General features: G+C 39.3%; 1 protein-coding gene across 1 annotated transcript; it reads left to right on the top strand.

Annotated features, from left to right (window-relative positions):
- Positions 1-597: 597 nt before the first annotated feature.
- On the top strand, positions 598-22,251 carry gfra1b (gdnf family receptor alpha 1b). Its single transcript, XM_070851649.1, has 10 exons — positions 598-1,017; positions 1,342-1,650; positions 2,566-2,649; positions 12,662-12,840; positions 13,215-13,387; positions 14,310-14,419; positions 15,979-16,113; positions 16,893-17,092; positions 19,805-19,852; positions 20,686-22,251. The coding sequence occupies exons 1-10, from the start codon at positions 978-980 to the stop codon at positions 20,836-20,838; spliced, it is 1,431 nt and encodes a 476-aa protein (XP_070707750.1). The 5' UTR covers positions 598-977; the 3' UTR covers positions 20,839-22,251.
- The last annotated feature ends 221 nt before the right edge of the window (positions 22,252-22,472 follow it).

Genomic DNA, 22,472 nt, shown 5'->3' with positions numbered 1-22,472 from the left:
TTGAATCTTTTAAACATCAAAAAAAAAGAAAAGAAAAAAAGCAGTGGTAAGCTACACACTCAAACACTCAAATTGAAGTGCTTAAGGCTACTAACAGTCCCCCTTGCTGGGCAGACAGCAGAGGGACTTCTAGTGCCTTCAGTGAGATACTGAAACTCTTAAAAATTGTTGCAATTTAGCTGATAGATATGTTTTAAATCTATTCTCGTGTTGGGCAGGCCTACGGGTTATATAAATACATAATGAGCTATTATAAATGTTGATTTTCCACAGACTTAAGGCGGCAACTGAGATGTTCTAACGCGTGAAACCTGCCTGCCTCCGGCCATCAATTTGTTGTGACTGTCTCAGCAGTTTGATGTAAATTGACGCTGTTAAAGGAGTTTTTATTACGGTCATTGTGCGCATAGCCACATGACGTCACGCCCTCGCTCGACGCCTCTCGAGCGTCTCAGTTTTTCGTCAGAGTGATGAACCGTCCGGACCAAACGGCGTGGGTGCGTCTCTCCACCTGCTCCACGGGATGTATTTTTTCTTCCTCCAGCTTTTGGGATGTATGATTGCAACATTTCTTTTGGTCCGACGTCCAGTTAAAGTTAATGAAATCCCCCATGAAGTAGCTGCTTTACAGCTTTGATGTGATTCTTTTGCAGTTGTAAAGTTTTTGTCCTCAGACCCACCGGCAGCTCCCCTCCTGGGTCGGATCAAGTGGAGCGCAGTGGAGTGGAGATGGTCCACCGTCGGCGCGTCTCTCCGTGTCTCACTTGTGCTTTTACTCGTGCCGAACTCCGGCAGCTGCGCACGATGATGTGGTTTTAGCTGCCGGACTCAGGTCGGGAGTTGGGATTCTCACTCTTTGGATCTACAGGATGCGTCGTCACTTGGACTCGGATCTGTCTGACAAGTTGGCTTGACGTGGTCTTTGGATCCCCAGAAACACCTCTTTAAAGATTACACACGAAGTCTCCTAAAGCGCAATGATTTTAGCAACTTTTGTCATTATATTGTCCTTCCTGGGTAAGTGACGCATTCATCTGTTGAATCCATGTGTTTAGGCAATAATATATGCTGATTGAGGCTTTAAAACTGCGCCTGATCCTTACATAATTGGGAGTAAACAAAGGCAGTGAGGAATGAGGCACATTCCTCTCCTTAATTTGCTGGATCTAATCCGATTGCTGAGCATTCAGGGTCCAGAAAGTTTGTCTAATCCTCAGCGCATCTTTGTGTGTAATTCAGCAGCAGGTACTCTCCAGTTAAATCTGGTGAAATGACTGATCGGTGAGCCTCTTGTGTGTGCCGACAAATTAGTTGACATGACTTCCCTCTTGTGACTCCCAGACTCGGTGTTCACCTTGAGGGGCGACAGCGGCTCACCCTCCCGCTCCGTCCGCCTGGACTGCGTAAAGGCCAGTGAGCAATGTCTAAAGGAGTACAGCTGCAGCACCAAGTACCGGACCATGAGGCAGTGTGTGGCGGGGAGGGAGAGCAACTTCAGTGCGGTCACTGGTACCGAGGCGCAGGGCGAGTGCCGCAACGCCATAGATGCCATGAAGCAGAGCCCCCTCTATAACTGCAGGTGTAGGAGAGGCATGAAGAAGGAGAAGAACTGCCTCCGGATCTTTTGGAGCATATTTCAGAGTTTACAGGGTATGCCCTCATTCACAGGAAACTATTAAGTATTTGATTGGTTAGTAAGATCATTGTCAAAGTACTATTGTGTTGTAAAAAGGATTCAGATCCAAAGTTATCATTAGGGAAGTACATAAATAGCATTAGGAAAGCATACTGTAAATAGCACACCCCTGTCATTGTTTAATTATCACTAATGCATTACTGTCTATAAGCCAATATTTCAATGTTTTAGCTTCTGAAGGTCTTTTACTACAGGTGGGTAGTTTAATCTGTAATAAAGCACTGTGTTGTAAGGTCATCATAGTGTATGCTGCCTGTGTGAAATCTGAAACTGCAAAGAAATGGTCAGATAAATGCAGTGGAGTAAAAAGTACATGTTCATCTGAAATGTAGTGGAGTAGAAGACTAAAGTACCTTAATGGGGACATACTCAAGTTTAATTTGGATTTCAGTTAAGTAATTACTTTCATACTGAGCTACTTTCAATCCCATCCTCATCTTAAACCTCCCGTTCCTGTAAATCAGTCAGACGGCAGTTGGCAACAGTCAGCAGTCTACGGTCTTCATATGAATCTGGGCTGAAAATGTGATTTTGGAAATAAATGCATGCTAATTGCACATTCATTACAGTGATGCATGTAATGACGCAACCTGTTAAGCAGTGTAAATGTATATGCATATGTGAGACAGAGATAAGTGTATTTGTGACAACATGAGCCTGAGGACATCTTCTTCATTAGTTCTGTTGTGTACTTACATGTCAACATATTTACATTTCCAAAACAAGCCATCATATATGTAAAAATATGAGCAGTTAACAAGTCATTGACATCATCATTTTAAAGAGTATCCAATAACATCCACCCTCACCATATAGATATGTTGGAAAATACTCAAACACTAATTGTTGACATTTTCTTTCCCATGCAGGTAATGATTTGCTGGAATACTCTCCGTATGAACCAGTCAATAGCCGGCTCTCGGATATCTTCCGCTTGGCCCCCATCATAGCTGGTAAGATGCTGCTTCTGCGTAGCTGACATTCCTCAGGTTTAAGCGTGGACATTGTGTATAGATAAGTGACTGTATACACGGAGCTGTTTTTTTTTTCCAGTTGTGCTTTAAATCCAGCTTAAATCACCACATCAGTGCTACAAATCTGTCACTATTTGACAACCACTCTTTTCTATTGCTGTCTGGTTTCAGGCTGCAGCTTTCAACGCCCATTATTCGTCACAAAAGCTTTTATCTGCCACTGTGACCCACCGTACACAAAGCAGAGTAATTTAGTATATTTCACTTTCAGCTCTCAAAGCAATGATGAGAGGTCTGCGTGTTTTTCCCACTGTCACAGTACTAATGCTGCAAGTAGTATTTATGTGCTAGTTTTGAATTAATCATCCTTTTAGAGTAGAGCCTGTGTTGCTTGAGCTACAGGAGCTTAGGGGGGGGGCTGGATGTCTGGATTTCTTTAAATAAAAAGAAGCTGGAATAGAAATGTTGCTCACTGTTTGTTGCTATGAATCTAAATGCCACACTTGTCCTCAAATGTCAATAAAGTGCTGGTGGACACACCTAGCACACACACACACACACCTAGGCAGGCCAATATGTAGATCTGCTGAATTCACTCACACACACACACACACACACACACACACACACACAGAGGAGCAATTAACCATCTGTCTGCATTCAATGGCACTGGTAGAACAAGAGCTGTGTGTGTGACAAGTGCAGCACTCTCTGGCACTCTTCAGTTGGGCTTTCTGGCTGGAGGAGGGCGTCTGCTGCACCGGCCAGCTACCATTTCAGTGAAAAAAGTCATTTGATTCCCTCTCCCCCACTCTGGCTCTCTCTCGCTCTCTCTCTCTCTGGCTCTGGCTGTGATTGAATCCACTTAGCGTATCACAGTGGTTCTGCTCCACATGGGATGACATAATGGTTAACTGTATTTCAAAAGGAGAGTAACGAAAAATTTATTGGAATTTGGATTTCTCTCCTGCGCTGGAATAGTGTAAATGTTGAGCAGAGATTGGTCTAGCAATGCGAGACTAAGAAGAATTGGAAGAAAATTGAAATTGGAAAAGTGGTTAAGGATTCATGAGGCTTTCAGATAATAGGACTTCTTATAAAAAAAAAACAAAACAGGGATTATTAAATGACCAGGGAGAAAAAGAAGCTTGAGATGTCCGGGTCATTTTTTTAACTACAAAATCATTTGCTCAATGTAGCTTAGATGAGAGAGCAGATCCCATTGAACAAATGTAACATGGTTTAATCTTGATGAAGATATATTTAAAAATCTGATCTGCTGCTAATGTGCTCTTCTGTCAAAGTCAGTGACTTAGGATATGGAAGATATGGCAGTTTAACTTGTGCTTTTTATCATTTTTAGGCTCTGTAATATTATAAGAAGTCACCAACGTGTGTACGAGTATGTGAGCAACATAAATCAGGATGCAGAGATGGAGCTGGAGCTGAGTAGCTAGTTTAATATATAGCAGTGCGTCAACAGCCAAAGGGGGCTCTAGAAAAAAATAAATCACTTAATGGGTTAGATATCAGGAATCCATTTGCCATAAGTGACCTCATTCCTGTCTGCAACTAAGCCAAGCCTCGGGCAATCCACAGTGTAAAATAATGCACATGTGAGCCAGCAAAGAATGAGCAATACCATATCCCATGGGTCAGCTGCTGAGACATGATGCCCACTACTTTAAACAGTTGAAAATCAATGTTTGTCATTATATACATTTAATCCATTTTTATTCTAAGTAAATTTCAGGAAATTACATTTTATAAAGCATGATGGCTATGAAATAAACAGATCTCTTACCTTCTGACCTCTTAACACTTCCTCCCATCCCGTTTTTGATCTAGGATTTTATGTAACAGCTTTACATGAACATGTTTTGCCAAGTCTTCTCATATTATATAAATGACTAAACATAAATATCAAGAAACAAGAAATCAACAAGTGTGCAGCCACGCTAGGAGCTCTTTGATGCTGTACTGAGGCACAGCAGTATTTTGAGCTACATGCTAACGGCAGTAAGCTAACATGTTCACAATGACCATGCTGACATGCTCATGTTAAGGAGATATGTCCACTGTGTTCATCGTCTTAATTTAGCATGCTAATATTTGCTAACTAGCACTAAATACAAACTACAGTTAAAACTAGTTAGTTTTTCAGGTATTCTGTCATAAACTAAAGTATTGGACACATTTTTAACTAAAGATGGCACTAGATGAAAAATCATGGGCTACCAAAGTGTTTGAAATTCATCCAGAGGGGGTCACGAATGTCTGTACCAAATTTCAAGGTAATCCATCTCACAGTTGTTGAGGGATTTGACTCAAACCCACATGCCAACCTCGTAGTGGCACTTGAGGAAATGTCAGGGGATCACCAAAGTCATTACAAATCATCGTCTCAGAAGTTGAGATGTTGAGATATTTGAACAGGATGAGTGTAAACTTTGACCCGCGAGGAGATCTGGAGGAAATGTTAATGATCACGGGAGTTATTAGGGTTCATCTTCCAGGGACCATGAACATCTATACCAAATCTTATGGTGAACAACCCAGTAATTGCGAGATATTTCACTCAAACTGAAAAAATATCAACATGGCAGTGGTGTAAGGGGTAAAGTCAGGAGATCACCAAACTCAGGAGTCATCCTCTGGAGACCATGAATGTTGGTATCCAAAAATAATATATATACACACACCAGCAATATCAGAGATTTCAGTCGGGCCCAAGAAGTCGATCGACCGTCAAACTGACATTGCTATCCACGGTGAGCCAAACCAGTAAAACACACTTTAATTAGTTTCCCCATCCTCACGCTACACTTCTAGTATGACTCCTCCCTGTTTTTAGTTCTACTCAGTTTTCTTCATTTCTGGTTTCTGCAGAAGCTTAATTTATGATGCATTCATAACATTATTAATTCAAACCGAAAGGCATGATATCCAAGCCAATAACTGGTAGAATACAGTCTCCCAGAACAACTGAAATGAAATGCTGCTCCATTTCTAAATCAATGAACAAGTGCCTTTTAAAAATGTAACTCAATGCTGTTGTGCAGGGCGAGGGAACAATGGGACTACAGAACTGCCCTTAAAGGAAAAACAGAACTTCTATACAACACGTTATGTTTATGTCTTTAAAAATAATTTACTGGGGTACTCGAGGCGATAAACAAGTAAAACCCAATGTCTTGAGCTAAAGACAACTTTAAGAGATTTCAGATGTAGCCGCCGTTTTTTGGTTCCACTTCTTTATAATCCCATAGCAAAACTTAAAAAAAAGTAAGGCTTCCTGCAGGGTATATCTTGTACAATCACATTCCCAAACCATTATAAGTATGATACTTTTTAGAGATGAACTGATTCTGCCTTTCTTCAGGAAGTGTGACAGCAGTGGTATACGATTACACCCTCATACAATTTTTGGAGTAGCACATACCGTACATACAAATGAGTAAGATAATACATTCAGCCATTTTATACTGGATGTTAGTATGTTTTCATTCCATCTCTTTCGAAATAAAAGTAGTAAGACAGTATATATTAATGGTTAGGAGTACGTCAGTGTAAATCAGTGTTACAGTCTTAATGAATAAAGCCACGTCTCAATGCAGGCACTTGTCTTGTACTCCAGTCACTCATCTTCCCATGATGCTATAAACTGGAGCACATTTTCTCAACTGCATAAATGTTTTCAGAGTGACAAACTTCACAAGTTTCCAAAAAAGCCCTCCAGCCAGTTCCTCAATTTACATGTAAGCAGCCCCACCACAGGCCCTACCACAGAGCCCAGTATCATTCCTCTCTCCTCCCAGTCCGTCCTCATGGCTCATCAGTAGTCCTGCGGAGAATCAAGTCGGTGAACAAGAAATGAAGTTTGGTGTGATGATTTTCCTTTGCAAAGACCTCAAGAATAATTCAGTGGGTCTAGTTGCCTGAAGCAACAGATTAATTCTCTGTAGTCTTTGTCCTCTGCCACTGGCCTGGCCTGCCTGTGAACTGTGCATATATGTGAGCAAACTACTCCAGCTGAACATCAGAGTGGCCGTCGGTAGAAGAAACACTTTCAATCTGCTGATCCTTTTTACACAAGAGTGCTTTCAATCGTATCAGCGAATAATCTGAAGCCAATTTCTTTCACACACTTCTCCTTTGTTTTCGCTCTGCCCCTCTGTAACCGCAGAATAACGCAATTTATTCCAACTGAGTTAACCAGGGGAGCTCAAAACCCAATAATAGACACAAGTTGCGGATAAGAAATTCACTTAGATGCTGCGTAATCACATATTACAACTTAAACATCCAGTGCCATAAAGTGAAACTAATAAAACTTTGTCTTTTTTATTAGCAAATATACTTTAGAGGGGTTCTTCTTCATTAGAGAACATAATACGTTTGTTTTACATAACAGGTGATATCTGAGCACTGCATAGAGCACCTGTAGATGTGTGCACACAGGGGAAAACAACAGGGGGTTGGACACAATAACATGTGTAAAATAAAATGTAATCTAATATATTGAATGACCACCTCCAACCTGACAAACCACATTTAAAGTATTGCAGAAGTATTGCTTTGCAGTGTTGTTATGCCCCCATAACGCAACAGAAGAAAATTACTTACATAAAACTACTGTAAAATGAAATCACAATAGTAAAAGGCCCTTCTCCCAACATCAACATATGTCATGAAACTTCCATGACAGGAGTTCATGTACATCACTGCGGATTGCATTAAAATTGGAAGCATAAACTGTGCTTTTTGTCAGACATTCCCCCAAATATCTCCAAATCTACGAGGTTGAGATAATTTCGTAATTTGCTTAGATGTACAACCACACTTAGTGTCGAGGGGTGGCTGTGGCTCAGTAGGTAGAACAGGTCAGCTCCTCCAGCCCACAGGTTATAGTGTTCTCAGGTAAGCTACCATGCAATGTGCTGGTCTAAGACTTCAGTGTCTTAAATACAGCCGGAATTTCAGCCTGTGCTGAGAGTAGTTTACTGTGAAAAGATATATTGTAAGTATTCCTGGCTTGAGGACACATGCCTGAAAATGTTGAGGTGTAGCAGAGTATTACTTTTCTGTTTTGACACTTTGATTTGGCCGCATCATGCAAATCAAATACTATCAGACCCATTATCAATCATGAACACACACACACACACACACAGACACAGTCATTCACATGCTGACTAACCTACTCCCAGAATTCCCTGCCACTCTGATATGAATCTTGTTGGAAGATGAAGGCTTGATAAAAGCATCTTGGAGAGCAGAAATTCCTCACTGAGATGAGTGTACCTGATGGCTTAGCCATGACAAGCTGTGTGCAGGGAGCCTAGTGGATATGCAACCATGAGTGATGCAGGCAATGGCTAATCATGGCTTTGAGATAAGAAATAAAACGCTGTAGGCTGCAGGTGACACAGGATAATGTTTTCGGTCAGGCATGGAAGTATTTGATGTGAGTTAACCCCACCCACACACACATATATAGTATGTACACAAACACATAATCATTCATACTGTGTGCTGTTGCATAGGGACCCTCATCTACATGCAAATCACTCTGTGCATATTCCTGTACAATGAAAATGGCACACAATCTCAAAATTCAAAAATATGTCAGTGCTCCAGGCCCTCCTTACATCTCTCAGATTGATATACAGGTGCATAAAAATACAGTTTCATGGTTTTACCTACTAATGTTTAGAAGTAGGAAGCTAGAGGGAAGTAAAGTGTCCCCAGTAGTAATATTAATGAGCAACTGCTGATAGCAAGACAGTCCATAGAGCGTTATACTTTTAATTGGCCCAGCTGAATATCATCCCTTTGATCTGAGTGGATAACTGACTAACTAAAGTGCGCCTTTGCACTAGATCTACAGGTGGACCACAGTGCTTTGCGCTCTGTACCCTGCAGTCACAGTAGTGCCCTATGTATCTTGAACAGGAACATTTGAGAAACTTTCTCAGGTTACTATCACTAAATATTGTAATCACCATCATCATTGCCTTGTCTGCAAGCTTTTCAGTCTCGGCAATAAATCATGGATCGAGGGATTATGGTTTACATGATTCCCTCAGTCCAACATCAGAATCCTTGTGAGCTTTTATCAGAATTATACAGAATAATATGGAAGATATCAGCATTGCTGAGGGTACTGCACTACTGTTTGAATGAATATAATGGCTGACTAGAGGATTACTTGAAGAAAAGAAATATCTGGTGCGATAGGAACTGAGTGAGATTTTGCTAATTGAATGGGAGAACCTAATAAATGTGTCTTGTGTCTGGTCATAAATACAGAGACACTGGTGTGGATACAGTGATGCTGGCAGGGAGCCTGATAGCAGGCAGGATGACGGATTGGACTCTGACCATTGCTGTTTTCTTTCCATTATGTGAGATGACAAAGAGGGCACTAAGTGGAGAGGTAGATTTAGAAGGATTAAGCAAGGCAGTGATACATTGTGAGGGAGGATTTTGGACCATTATCTAGACAGAACACACAGAGACTTTGCAATATAGTTATTTTGCGGTACTCAGCATTTGGAATAGTGAATTTTAAGGGAAATGAAAAACAAAACATTAGAATCAGTACAGATCATGTGACCAGAAAACATCAAAAGGGTCAAATATACATGATATGGACACTTTTGGCTGCAATTACACTTAACTCAAAATAGTCTCATCTCATATTTAAAATATAGGTATCGTCTAACACACAATTTAAGACTAATAATATTAATTTAAGAGAAAAATATTAAGAATTTCTAACAGCATTTCAGGGAATGTTTAACTAGAACCTCTGACACAGAAGTTATTTAATCGGATTTAAATAAATGAATTATTCAATATCAGTGTGTTTTTATTAATAGAGTTAAACTAACACTACTGTGACTTTGTTCCCGGTGGTATGACCCAACAATGCTGGACAGCCGCACTGACTGAGCCAATAGTTGTAACTGAACTACATATTAATCCAGATGTTTTAAATGCATGCTGCTTATAGATGTCCATGCACACAGCTGGCTCTTGTGGTTTGGTTTGAGGGTCACACTAATACTGTACTACTATAATCTGTTTTTGTAAGATATGGGAGGATTTGAATGTCACACAGAGACAAAAGTGCAATCCCATGACCACATATTTCTAGCCATATTCTTCTTCTATCAGCTTTTAGGACCAGTTCTGCTGCTTCTGACCCCACCACCCCTATGTTGAATGGTGGCATCAGTCCAGGAAATCCTGATGGTGCTCTTTATTCGTCCTGTGTGTCCTGTGCAAAGACATTATTGATCCATCCAAGCCTGCATCAATAAACATGAATGAAAAGACGTAACTGATCTGAAAGAGTGTTTTCAGTAATTACATATTACAAAATGTTTAGACTGCTAAACCTTGACTGGCGGTTGACAAGTTAAAGCATTACAAACACTGGACATCTTGGCAGCTGCACAATAGAGAAGTTTGGTTCGCACATTCACTGTATTAGTGAACGTAAGGCCCCTGGGACACCATAATTAGCCTCTTTGAGATTCATATTCAGCATTTTATCTTTTAAAACCTCAGAAGACAAATCTCCGAAATACTAAACCTTGCCTGGAAGATAGTTTTTCAAGAGGTCTTTTGAATGAACCTACTAGAGGTCAAAGGGTCAGATTCCAGTGTTTGCTACACTGGCTTGGTATTTGGTCTACATCAATGGCTTACATGGTGGCCTTGCTCAGGGCTTGCAACTTAATAAGGCTAAATGAGACTTGTTTTTTCTTAAGCCTGTAGGTGCTTTAACAAGATGTGTGATATTTTGGGTGGACATATGGGATTGCTGTTCTTGTCATGCACTGCAAGGTTAATGGACGAGACAAGAATAATGTTTGGTTAAATGAATGAATGGTTTTTGTAGTTGGTTGGCTTTTTCCTTAGAGATGAACTGAAATATGTTGGGAATTTCTTTGAATTTTATAGAGCAACACAATGACAGAAACAATAAGACAGTATGAGCCATCAGAAATTCCTTTCTAATGATTACAACCATTGTGCAACACACTAAATCAAGCAAACAGCACAGAACAAAGCACAGACAAAAAATAATATTGAACATGTGCAACACATTCACCTTCTTTATACAACTCATCACCAATGTCAAGTGACTTAATAGCATAACAGAAGCACCTTTCTGATAAGCGTGTCACTGTCTGAGGACATGATGCTTTTCACTTTTGATTAGTAGTTGGTGAACATCACTATAATGACAATGTCGTGATCTTCCCATGAACTTGACAGTGGTCATAAAAACAGTGAAACTTGGTTTGCACTTAAATTATTCCTGAAACAGAAAATATGACCCTAAAATTAGCTTATTAAATGCAAAAATGCTCCAGATAGAAAAGGTTTTTTCCTGCCTTGGGCTGTTGAGTCTATAAGGAGTCACGCTATGACCTACAGCTTTAACTTTATTACTCACACTAAGTGCATGTAGCACTACACACACATATACAGCCATATTTTAATCCAAGTCCTCGAAGTATGAACTTTTTAAAAAGTGAAAAAAAACGAAGGTAAGCATTTCCCTTTGGGTAACTAATTGAGGTAAAACTGTCACACCTATGGTCCAAGAGCTACAAACAGCTACTAAAGGATCACAGCCCACATCTCTAGGCACTTGTCAGATGTAAGTAATGGGTTTTGTAATATGTGATTAACCCAAGGTTCAAGAATGTATTCAGATTTAATCATGGCTCACTCTGTGGTGCATGAAACAGTGCAGTGAGCTTCAATTCCACCTCAAAAGGCAGAATTACAGAATTCACTCTTCCATGCCACGGCTGAGGATACAGTTTGTGTTACAGAAGTCAGTCAAGCAGGAAGGACTTTAACTACAACAAATGAGAAAAATGAGATGTGAGATGTGTTGGCCATATAGTGCTTTTGCTGTGATGAAGGAAAGATGGGAGAAATGGTTTACGTAACTCAAAGTAGGGCAACTGCATTGTGTCTTAGCAGGTGTGTATATCTTAAAGACGTACATTTCTGTTTCCTGTAAAGCAGAGAACAAGAAAATCACCCTCAGATGTGACAAGTCACACAAATGCCATGGGGTGTACTAATATGAGTCGAGAACATTTTGGTAATGCTTTGAGTCTAAAGGGTTTGAGCATTCACATAATTCGAAGCTATGAGAGACCAGTGTGGTCTAAGTGGCTTTCTGTTGCACATACAGTGGTTTGACCATAAATGACAGACCTAATGAGGTCTGAGAGGGGGACCTGAAGTACACAATTTAGTCAGAGAATTTAGAGGTCAAACATGTAAGAAAGCAATTGCAACAAATAGAGCAACTGGAGCAACAAATTGGTGCGATAATTCATGATGAATCTGTAAAGCATCTCGATATCCACGTAGTTTATTTAATGTTGTGTTGCAAATACAATCATGATTAAGTTCAACAAGGCTCAAAGATGTCATACAGACAGTTTACAGTAAATGATGCAATTCTAGGTTTAAATACATAAATAGATTTCTAGACTTACATTGTGTACGTCTTTGATCAGGCTATGACTCTGGGGTGAGTGTTTACTTCCCGTCATATTGATAATTCATGTTGACAGTGACACAGTAGCTTTTTTTTTTTTTACTTTCCTTAATTACATAAAAGAGTATTTTCCAATGTGCCTAAAAGATACTGGCAAACGTCCTCAGGACTGAGGACAGAAATGTGGCATATTTTAAGAGTTTTTGAAAGATGCTGAATAATTAAAAAAAAAAAAAAACATTACATTGTGAAAATGATGGCGGAAATGAGGATTATGAGTGTAACTTTCCTTTAAAATGTTCCTACATGATGCCATTCTCTCTTTTTCACTTAATTCTCCTCTCATCTAATTCACCAACAACAGATCATTTATGATTCGTAAATCAAACAATGTAACCTGCACTACTTCTTACATGTAATATGAAATCATGTGTCTTTCCTCTGATTTAGCTGAGCCCGCATCCACGAAGGAGAACAACTGTCTGAATGCTGCCAAGGCCTGTAACCTCAATGATACATGTAAGAAATACCGCTCAGCTTACATCAACCCCTGTACTAGCAGGGTTTCTGCTTCTGAGGTCTGCAACAAGCGCAAGTGCCACAAGGCCCTACGTCAGTTCTTTGACAAGGTAATGAAGAGTGTTCATTTTGAGAGCTTTTTGCAGCTTTTTTGAATGTTTGATTTTGTAGTTGCTGCATCCAAACCAGGCATGAAATGTTCAAGGAAAAATGCAATTTTAAGTTGCAACTTCACATTAAATTGACTTTGAATCTAACCTCTTACTTATCAGTTACTCATCCTAACACGTAAATCCTCTAAAAGCTACTTATGTCTCTATGTTCACACTTTGTCATGACTCAACTATTCTGGTACAGGTCGAAGCATTGGAGATTCAGAATGTTTCTTTAGATGAAGTAAGCAGGTATCAATAGACAACTGGGAGGAAGTGGACGTTTTATGAGCATCACCATGTGTTTTTCTTTTTTTCCTGCCAACATAAAGGTTCCAACTAAATACAGCTATGGGATGCTGTTTTGCTCCTGTCCAAACGGGGATCAGACAGCGTGTGCAGAGCGCCGACGACAGACAATTGTACCCGTCTGCTCCTATGAGGATAAAGACAAGCCTAACTGTCTGGCTCTGCAAAACACATGCAAGACCAATTACATCTGCCGGTAAGAAGGCACAGAGGTAGACTTCATTTTTTCCAGTTTCTCAAATACGCAGTCTAAGGTTCTTTACACAATTCTTTGATTCTACATTGGAAAATAATTGTTTTGCAGCAGGATACAATTGTTTCACAACCAAGATGACTCCTCTTATGTCTTTGCAATGAAAAAAACGACTATTACCCATGCAGAGAGCTTCAGCAGTCATTTCGATGGTCTATTTTAAGAGATAATACTGTTCTAGTGCAAAGTGTGAACTGAAAACTGAACATTTATAATGTTAATTGCCTGAAAATTGCCAGTCTGGTGAGTCCCCTTAGCACTGTATATGAGACAATTCTTTCTCTTAAGAATTCCTCATTGTTAGCTGTCAAAAGTTATGGCAGCAGGATATAGGCAAAGAAATTACTGATGATTTATGGGATGTTATTCTTCTCCAGGTCTACTCTTCATCTATGTGCCAAACATGGTCTAATCTAGTGTACAATCATTAACCACATTCACGGGACAAAACTCTCTCAAATTTTTCCTGGCAGTAATCCTGTTTGTGACAGGTTTCGACAAGCTTCTGCCTGATTGATTCACATGTTTTGATCCCACTTATCTCTTCGTCAGTATTGGTCCAATATTTTTAAAATATTGACAAGGGTACTTCAGATGCTTGATCCTTGACCCAGCTGCCTCAACAGCACTCTTTAGGGTAATATTGGATTAACTTTTTGACCCTACTGGGCTGGACTGGCTAGATGACAGATACTGCTGCGCTCATCCTCCCCTCCATCCCATGAGCTGTGATCACAGATGTTTCATTGTATGTACATTTCAGTAGATTGGAAAAGATTAAATATACATTACGCGGGTCAACGGTTAAAAGTTTTCAAAATATAGAGATATAGTCAAAGATAATTTGTATCTTTGCTGTTTTAAGGTCAAGGCTGGCAGACTTCATCAGCAACTGTCAGCCAGAGGCTCATTCCACATCCGGCTGTCAGAGGGAGAACTATGCCGACTGTCTGCTGTCTTACTCAGGCCTAATTGGTAAGTTATTGTCTGAAGCATTTTAAAATTGCCGTCAGATTTTACCAGATTAATTATATTTTCTTTGTGCCCATGTTGTTGCTCAACAATCTATGAAATCTATTCAGAGTAAAGAAGTTAATGTCCCAATGAGCTCAGACCTCTTACTCCCACATGCATGCAAGGCCAGCGTGACCACCAGCACAAAGACAGAGAAGCTCAGATTACAACACACACAGAGGGAGTGTGACTTCATTCTCTGCTCAGGACACCATTACTCCCCTACATTTTTATTAAAGTTCTGATTCTCGTATATAGATGATTTGTAGCAAATACACTTCTCTACAAAATCATCAGTTTTTTTGTTAACTAATGTCTAAATCTGTCATGAATCTGAAAACCATAACCACAAATACACATGACAACACAGACCACAAAAGACCAGTATGTCATTATATTTTTATGTTACATTTTGGACAAGCACTGCTTCTTTGTACACTTGCATGGTAACCCATAAGCTGTATAACACTTTATTTAAAGATGCCAGCTAGCAAGCCAAGTAACTTTATCCTCATGCAGCAGATTAAGGCACCAGATCAACTAGACAGCTGAGATCACAGTCAGTATACCGCAAATCTGTAGGCTGCACATGGCATTACATTTCCTACATCACAGCACTGCACAGAAATAGGACTTGTTTGGTTTTGTTGAGTCTTTTCTACCATCAGCAGCCTTCATTATGTAGAAAGGAAAATGAGGCCTCACTGAGTTTTAGTAATGATATTTGAACGCGGGGCAATAGTGACCAATTGCAAACTCAACAGGCAGACATTTTAATTTACACCATTCAGATTCTACTTTGCACAGGTTACACCCTCTAATGGTCCCCCCCTTGGCTTAAACACTCATCTCCTTCGCTGCACACAGAAATTTGCCTGCACTTGCACAGTTAATAAATATGAGCCTACTCAACCCCACTCTCCCTTTAAAAAGGGAACCGTTTTATTCAGATACATCAAGATGACAACATAGGCAAAAATCCACTTGAGTTTCTGCCCATTAAGTGAACTCCCAATGGGTGGTAAACAGCTGTCCTGGAGACACTTCTCAGCCTCTGTTGACATCAGCAATTCTTTGAATAAGGTGCATGTTGTTGAACAGACAGGGACACTGGCTATGCCACGTAATTAGGGGGATACTGTATAAGACTTATTATCATGATGCAGCAGTCTGTTGTGTTATTGTCAAGGCAAAGAGTAGATTCAATGGGTTCCACCCCTTCTGGCAGCGTAGCCCTATTGAGGGTTGAAGCCTTTGTAACAGAATGATTGTAACACATCACAACACAGCTCTCCAATGAAGTACCTCGTAACTCAATGCAAGTTGTGTAGAATTTGTAGGTAAAGGTTGCCTATCATGTTGAATAAGCTCACAGTCAGTGGTTTATGTGAAAATTTCAGTGTGAAGAGCCTTCAAACTAAGTGACTAAACTAAAAGAATCCTGTTAATGGCTTTCAAATATGATAATGGGACTACAGTTGCAATGACTAACAATAGTTTTCTTCTCTTTTACGCTGCAGGTACGGTAATGACACCCAATTATGTGCGATCACTTGGGATTAGCCTGTCACCCTGGTGCGACTGCAGCAGCAGTGGGAACAGCAAGCCGGACTGTGATAGATTTGCTGAGTTTTTCACCAACAATCGATGCCTACGTGAGTTCCCATACTTAAGTCATTCTTTGGAAATAAATTTCCTGTATTCTTCACTGTTTGAGGTCAGATTCTGTTGTATAAGTAAACATCTTTCAAGCATTTCTTTTGTTTTTATACTCATGTGAGTATGAGTAGTATTCAGTGTCATTTGCTCATTGAAATCTCCAATACAGAGCAAGTTTAATTGAACTGCAATGACTTTAATACATCTGATTGGTTTTTACTGTGATTAAGGCTGGATCAATACAAAAAGGGAGGTCTTGTCCACTTTCTATTTTGCTCATGTAAAGGCATCTTAGATTAAATGTCAAATTAATGATGAAGAAGTGACACTGCATAAATTAGTTTTCTTAGCCTTTTTTATTTCAGGCAGTTATGAAGTTCATTTTTGTAACGTTTTGTGAATCATAGCTTTTGAAGGCAAGCACTGCTTTTAAAAAGGCTTTTGAGAAAAGGTCAAGTAATTTCTCTTCCTACCCAATTATCTGAAGTATCAATTATAGGAAGCTTTTAGTTGGACATTAACAAAATGTTTTGGATCATGCAGCTAGAGCTTATTTCAAAGGCAAGGGCAGAAGACATCTACTAAATGGCTATGTTACTAAAACAGGACTCAGAGAGCATTCTGCTGTATAATGTCATAACATTGGATGGATGTTTTCTCACTTGTGCTCATTTGTCTTTGTGACATTCCAATTCATTGTATAGCATCTAGTAAAACAGATTTTTGCATGAACAGGATCGAGAATGCCACTAATTTATACCCTATATTCTTGCAGGTAACGCCATCCAGGCATTTGGTAATGGTACTGATGTTGGAGTTTGGCAACCCCAACCACCGATCCCACCCACAGTACTAGAGCCCAGCATCACTCGGAGGGGGAAAGAGGGAACAAACAATGCAGTGGATGCACTGACAGACATGACCAAACTGGATCTTAATGGCGACTCAATATATCAAATCTGTGGGACCTTACAGGTAAAATTTTAAAAGTAGAGTTTCTGTGTTTGGATGGAAGCTGTATCCGTTTTCTATCATGTACAACAGTGACGTTATGTTTCAAATTAAAAAACTGTATCATGAAATGAAAAAATTAAAGTGGAGAGACGAGCACTGCAGCATTTTTGACAATTGGAAATAGTCACCAACTAAATGTGTCTCTGTGACATCTGAGAGCAGGTATGAAAAATGATTTCTCCATTTAACTGAATTATCTAATGTATTTTTCATTTTACATTATAGCTCCAAATACCTTAAGTAAAAAACACAAACTAATCTAAAGAAATTAGCAGCAGTATATCACCACTGATCTCATCAAAGGAGAATTCCTGACTAAAACAAAAGGCCACCACTGCATTGGTAATTAGGTACCTTCAATTTCCATTATAACTGCTTATCTCAGTGCAGTAGTTTGTTTGCAGCTCATGGCTTTTCCTCTTGTCTACACTAAAATAACTTCTACCAAGCTGTTTTTAAGGGAAGCTGAAAGGACAAACATGAGATCCTGCCACATACACAAATGAACAAGCTTTTTGTCCTTGTAAATTCTCAAGACAGCAGAACCTTCTCAAAATTTCTGACAGAAAGTGCCCGAATCCAAATTGAGACCTAAACATCAGGTACAGATTTATTCAGAGCTTCTGTCCGAGTGTCAGACGTCTGGCTCTGTCACCTTGATGGATCAGGGATGGTTTTATGATGGCATGCACAGAATCCCCCCTCCTGGGCAGAAAGATGAGATGTCAGTGTGGAGTCAGAGTTTCCAAAGCTGTCATGTCAAAGCTAATTGGTTGCCACAGTAACATCAGAAAAGGCCCAGAGGGGTAGTGTGTCTGTGTCTGTGTGTGTGCAGGGAAACAGTATCATTGTAAGCATGTATCAAATTCTGTTCCCTTGACTGAGGTTTATGTTTACTTAAATCTCTGTTAGCTTTGAGGAAATTTAGCTGCTCAGGGTTAAATAATAAAAACATCAGTGTTGATTTAGGCATGAGACACAGCTTCAATCAACATCTCCCGACTGTATCTCCTGCACTTGCACTAAACAATGCCGTGAATGTAAATCACTGACTTGAAAAAGCTGTGTTCGAGCATAGTTGCAAATAAACAGTTCCTCTGACAGTGTCTCAACAAAAAACTCAAGTTTCACAGAGGTAGAGATCATAAAGTTCATTTTTGACAAAACAATCTGACAACAATATATCAATATATTGTTGATGCTCTGATGCTGCTCATGTGGGAATTCTTGAATCCTTAATTTTGAATTCCTGAATCGTTGGGTCTCTCTCTAATTAAAGAGTTTGGTCCAGACCTGCTCTTTATGTAAAGCGTCTTGAGATAACGCTGTTGTGAATTGGCACTATATAAATAAAGATTGATTGATTGATTGAACAATGTCATTTCAGTAGCTTTACTGCAGCTTCTCATCATGTTACAGTCTTCCTCAGCAGATGTTCACATAGTTGTGATGCAAATTGTAGAAATTTTAAGATCTACAATTCCTGAATACACTTGTGCCATATAACTGAAACTACTACACTGACCCTGTGGTAACACTCTTGTCATGTCACTATGTCAAAGTCATACTTTGACATACACTGTAGTCCCCCACATTTTTTCTTAGCTCTAACTCATTTTAGTCAACATTATGACATGTTTGGCACATAAATCTCATTTGCAAAAAATCAGTTGTAGATAATCACTTCAATGTGCTCATTTTGACATTTAACATCATCAATCACATGTTTTGTTGAAATGTGTTTATAGGTACTCCACTCCTTTAGAACTTTTTGGCTTCACCAACACACCTCAGACCTTTGCTATTCTCCTCTGATAAATAAAATAGGGCTATATTTTTAAATGAGATGATATCACATACTTTAACCGAGACAATCTATCATATTGGCTTTTAATAGCGATAATATGATTTATCACCAGTAAAAATATCCTCTGGGAGGAAAGACCTCCTATAGAGCAATTAATCATTTTTCTCCAGAATCCTGGATCATAGAATGCTTTTCTACTTAAAAACCAACGCATGTAGTGTTTATTATGTTCCCAAACCACTATAGAGTCACTTTATCATTTTCTGTGCTCCATCTCTGTACTGTATCTGTGTGTGTGAATTTGTTTGTGTGTGGGGCTGTGTGTGTGTGTGTGTGTGTGTGTATGTGCAAATGCGTGTGGGTATTTTTATGTGTGGTTGAAAAGGTTTGGAGCAGTCTGAGAAAAGTTTCAACGTACTAAACTGTCATAACCTTGAGCTGATGTAAACAGGGGATCTCACACAGACACACACACAAGCACTTCTTGTTCAAAGAGGGTGATTATACAAAGAGGTCCATGTGGGTCTAAACTGTGGGAATTGGTGGGCACTGTAGGTATTATCATAAATCTTAATGTTGTGTGTATTTTGCTGCACAACTGTGGCAGTGGGAGCTTGGCTTGATGCAGTAATGATTTTTCTTGACCTTGCTTTACGACTGAGACTGGCCCCTCCTTTAGCAACAGTTCAATTTCCCGGCCAAAACTATGTCTTCATTCCATTACACTGAGGCTGGCTAAATGATGATGATTTTGTCAAAGAAGCAGTCTGCGGTATAATCTCTGATCTTGAAAGACAGGCAAACAAGATCAAAAATGACTGAAAGTTAATGCTACTGTCTTTTCTTTCTCATGTTTTTCCCTCCAGGCCCACAAACTGGTGTCAAATCAAACAGTGGATACTTCTCTATGTGTGGTAAGTTTCATTCTGTGCTTTACATTAAAGTTGTCCAATTAGAGCCCAAACAACGATGGATATATGAGGCCCATAAAGATATTGATATTTGAGAGTTACAAAAAGATAATTGATATTACAAAGACATCAATTATGTTTATATGGATCCCTTAAATTAGCTGAGCTCAGTGAGCTCAACATTTAACAGTTGAAAAATAAACGAAAATGTTCAGTGACAAGGATTCATCTGTGTATCACAAGCCCAGTTTGCGTCCAATGTAGCTCAAACTTTAATCAAATTTGCGAGGTGCGGAAGTGGACAAGGAGGAGCTCCTCTCTCTGTTCCCCCAGGCCTGGCAGAAGACTGTGACAACTGAAAATGCCAGGCTGGGTTCATGGGCACGATCATGTTCCTTAACAAAAACATGTGGTGGTCTACCACTTAAATTCCTTATTGCTCCTTGGCACTTACACTTCACTATACTGCACCTATAGTTGACCAGGGCAGATATTTCAGAGTAACTGAGCTCTTTACAACCCAATCTAAATCTGAAATACTTGTCTATAGAGAATTGGTGGTTATGTGCTGGATTTCATGCACCTGTCAACTGAATTTAATAATTCCCAGAGACGTCTACCGGCTTTTGCCAATGTAGTGTAAACAAAATGTGGCTGTGGTAATGTGACTTTTAAGGTAATTGATATCAGAAAACTTATCATGATTGTACTGATAGAAGCTACACACGGTAAACTAGCTACATGGTAAAGCCACAGAAAAGAAATATTCCCAATATATACATTTTTTGTCAATGTCCTACTCAATGCAACACTAACACTATGGTCTTCTCTCTCAGAACCATCAACTGGATGAGTCCAGTGACTCAAATGCCATTGCAAGAAGCCCAGCAGCTGAACTCACCTGCTTACACCCGACAAGTATGCTGCTCGCACTAGCCTTTGCTTTAACACCAATAGCATTTCTGCTTGAAGGTTACCAGCTTTTGTAGGATCTGGGGACTATGAATCAACCCTCGCATCTCAAGAAGTGATTCAACTCATTTTAATTTAGACATTTGCCAAAGTGTGACGAAATGGAAATGAGCGACATAGCACGATATGAGCACTGAGATCATAGACAGCAGCAGATAATATTTGAGGACTGACTGTTGCTGTGTTGGAAATAGACCTGCTAAAGCTGGTGCTGAGATATCAGCTCATTTGCCTTCCATGCCTTGTGGGGGCAATTTGGTGTCTTCAAGAGTCACATTCACACTTAGTAACACTCATGTTTTGGAGTTGAACTCTGTGATCTAATAACCATGTGAATAAATTCACTTCTTTGGAATGTGTGCACATTTGACTGAATGGACTGCCAATGTGCTGAACAGTGTTTTATTGTTCTCTGCATTACTGTGCTTTGATTTGTCCGGCCAATTAAGTTGCTTTAGTTCAACAAAAGGAAAACTGATCTAAAAGTGTTCATCTATAATATGTCCCAATGGACAGCTAACACATTTCATTGGCACACTGTAAGGGATATGACTCATAAACCATGTAAGCTCATTTAAAAGCTTGGAACATTAGTTATGAGCATCCTCAAAGGACAAAGACATATCAGCTGGAAGAAAGTAACAATTTTCTCTTCTACATGTACTAGGTATAGATCAGTTTTGTAGATTTATTTGATTGTTATGGGTGTTTGTGGCTTTATCACATCGCCTCTAAAAGAACATTTTGTACATATGATACTTAAAGTGTACACTCTATTACAGTATGCTGCTGTTAGCTTGTAACATTTTGTCTGTAATGTTTTTGAGAGTCTATGTTAGTATCTGGTGACTGAGGACTCCCAGCTTTATCCAGTGTAGCTATGATTTATAAAATGTGACGGGTTCGGTTTTTTTATTTATGTGGTTAAAGATATGACTTTATTGTGTGATTATGTTTTGACTGCAAAGTGCATAATGTTACCTTAAATACTATTTTTCTTGGGGAATATCAAACTATCTGTAACAGCAACAAGAACATAAAGAATCTGCAAAAGTGTCTTTAATGGCTACAACAAAGTATTATTCTTACTGTTGGTATTCTGTTCTACTGAAAGTGAATATGTTTTGATGGTTTGATCCAGATTCTTCAGACTGCCCCTATTTGATTATATTTTTTCACATTATTTTGTTTTGGTAGAGAGTAAAAGGACACGGCTTTGATAAATAAAAAATGTGTACGTACCCACAAATAGAGAAAATGCCAAAAGACAAAAGCCAGTTGACATTAATTGCTAGCAATTACAGCTGAAACAAATGGAAGCAAAGATGAAAACACTTACATTGTTATTATATATTTAATGACACCCTAATTATCATGGACATTAAAAGAATGTACAACATAATGACAGTGATCGCTGAAAACCTGTTTTTGCCATTGCCGTTTTGTTTAGTTGTTTTTTTTTTTTGTTTGGTTTATCCGGTTTGACCAATAGAAATTACCAGCATACATTTGAAGACATCTCATATGGGAGGCCACCTTCATTGTATGTACAAGTAGACAAGAAAAACGTTTTAAAATTTGGTTATCTGTTCAGTGTTTGCCAAACGGCTGAAATAAAAATGGTGACTAGTGACTCATGCTGGTTTCTACA

This window comes from Pempheris klunzingeri, chromosome 20, assembly GCF_042242105.1.
Source record: "Pempheris klunzingeri isolate RE-2024b chromosome 20, fPemKlu1.hap1, whole genome shotgun sequence".
NCBI classification, from domain to species: Eukaryota; Metazoa; Chordata; class Actinopteri; order Acropomatiformes; family Pempheridae; genus Pempheris; species Pempheris klunzingeri.
The sequence above is the reverse complement of the archived record's forward strand: the minus strand, read 5'-3'. Positions and strand labels throughout refer to the sequence as shown.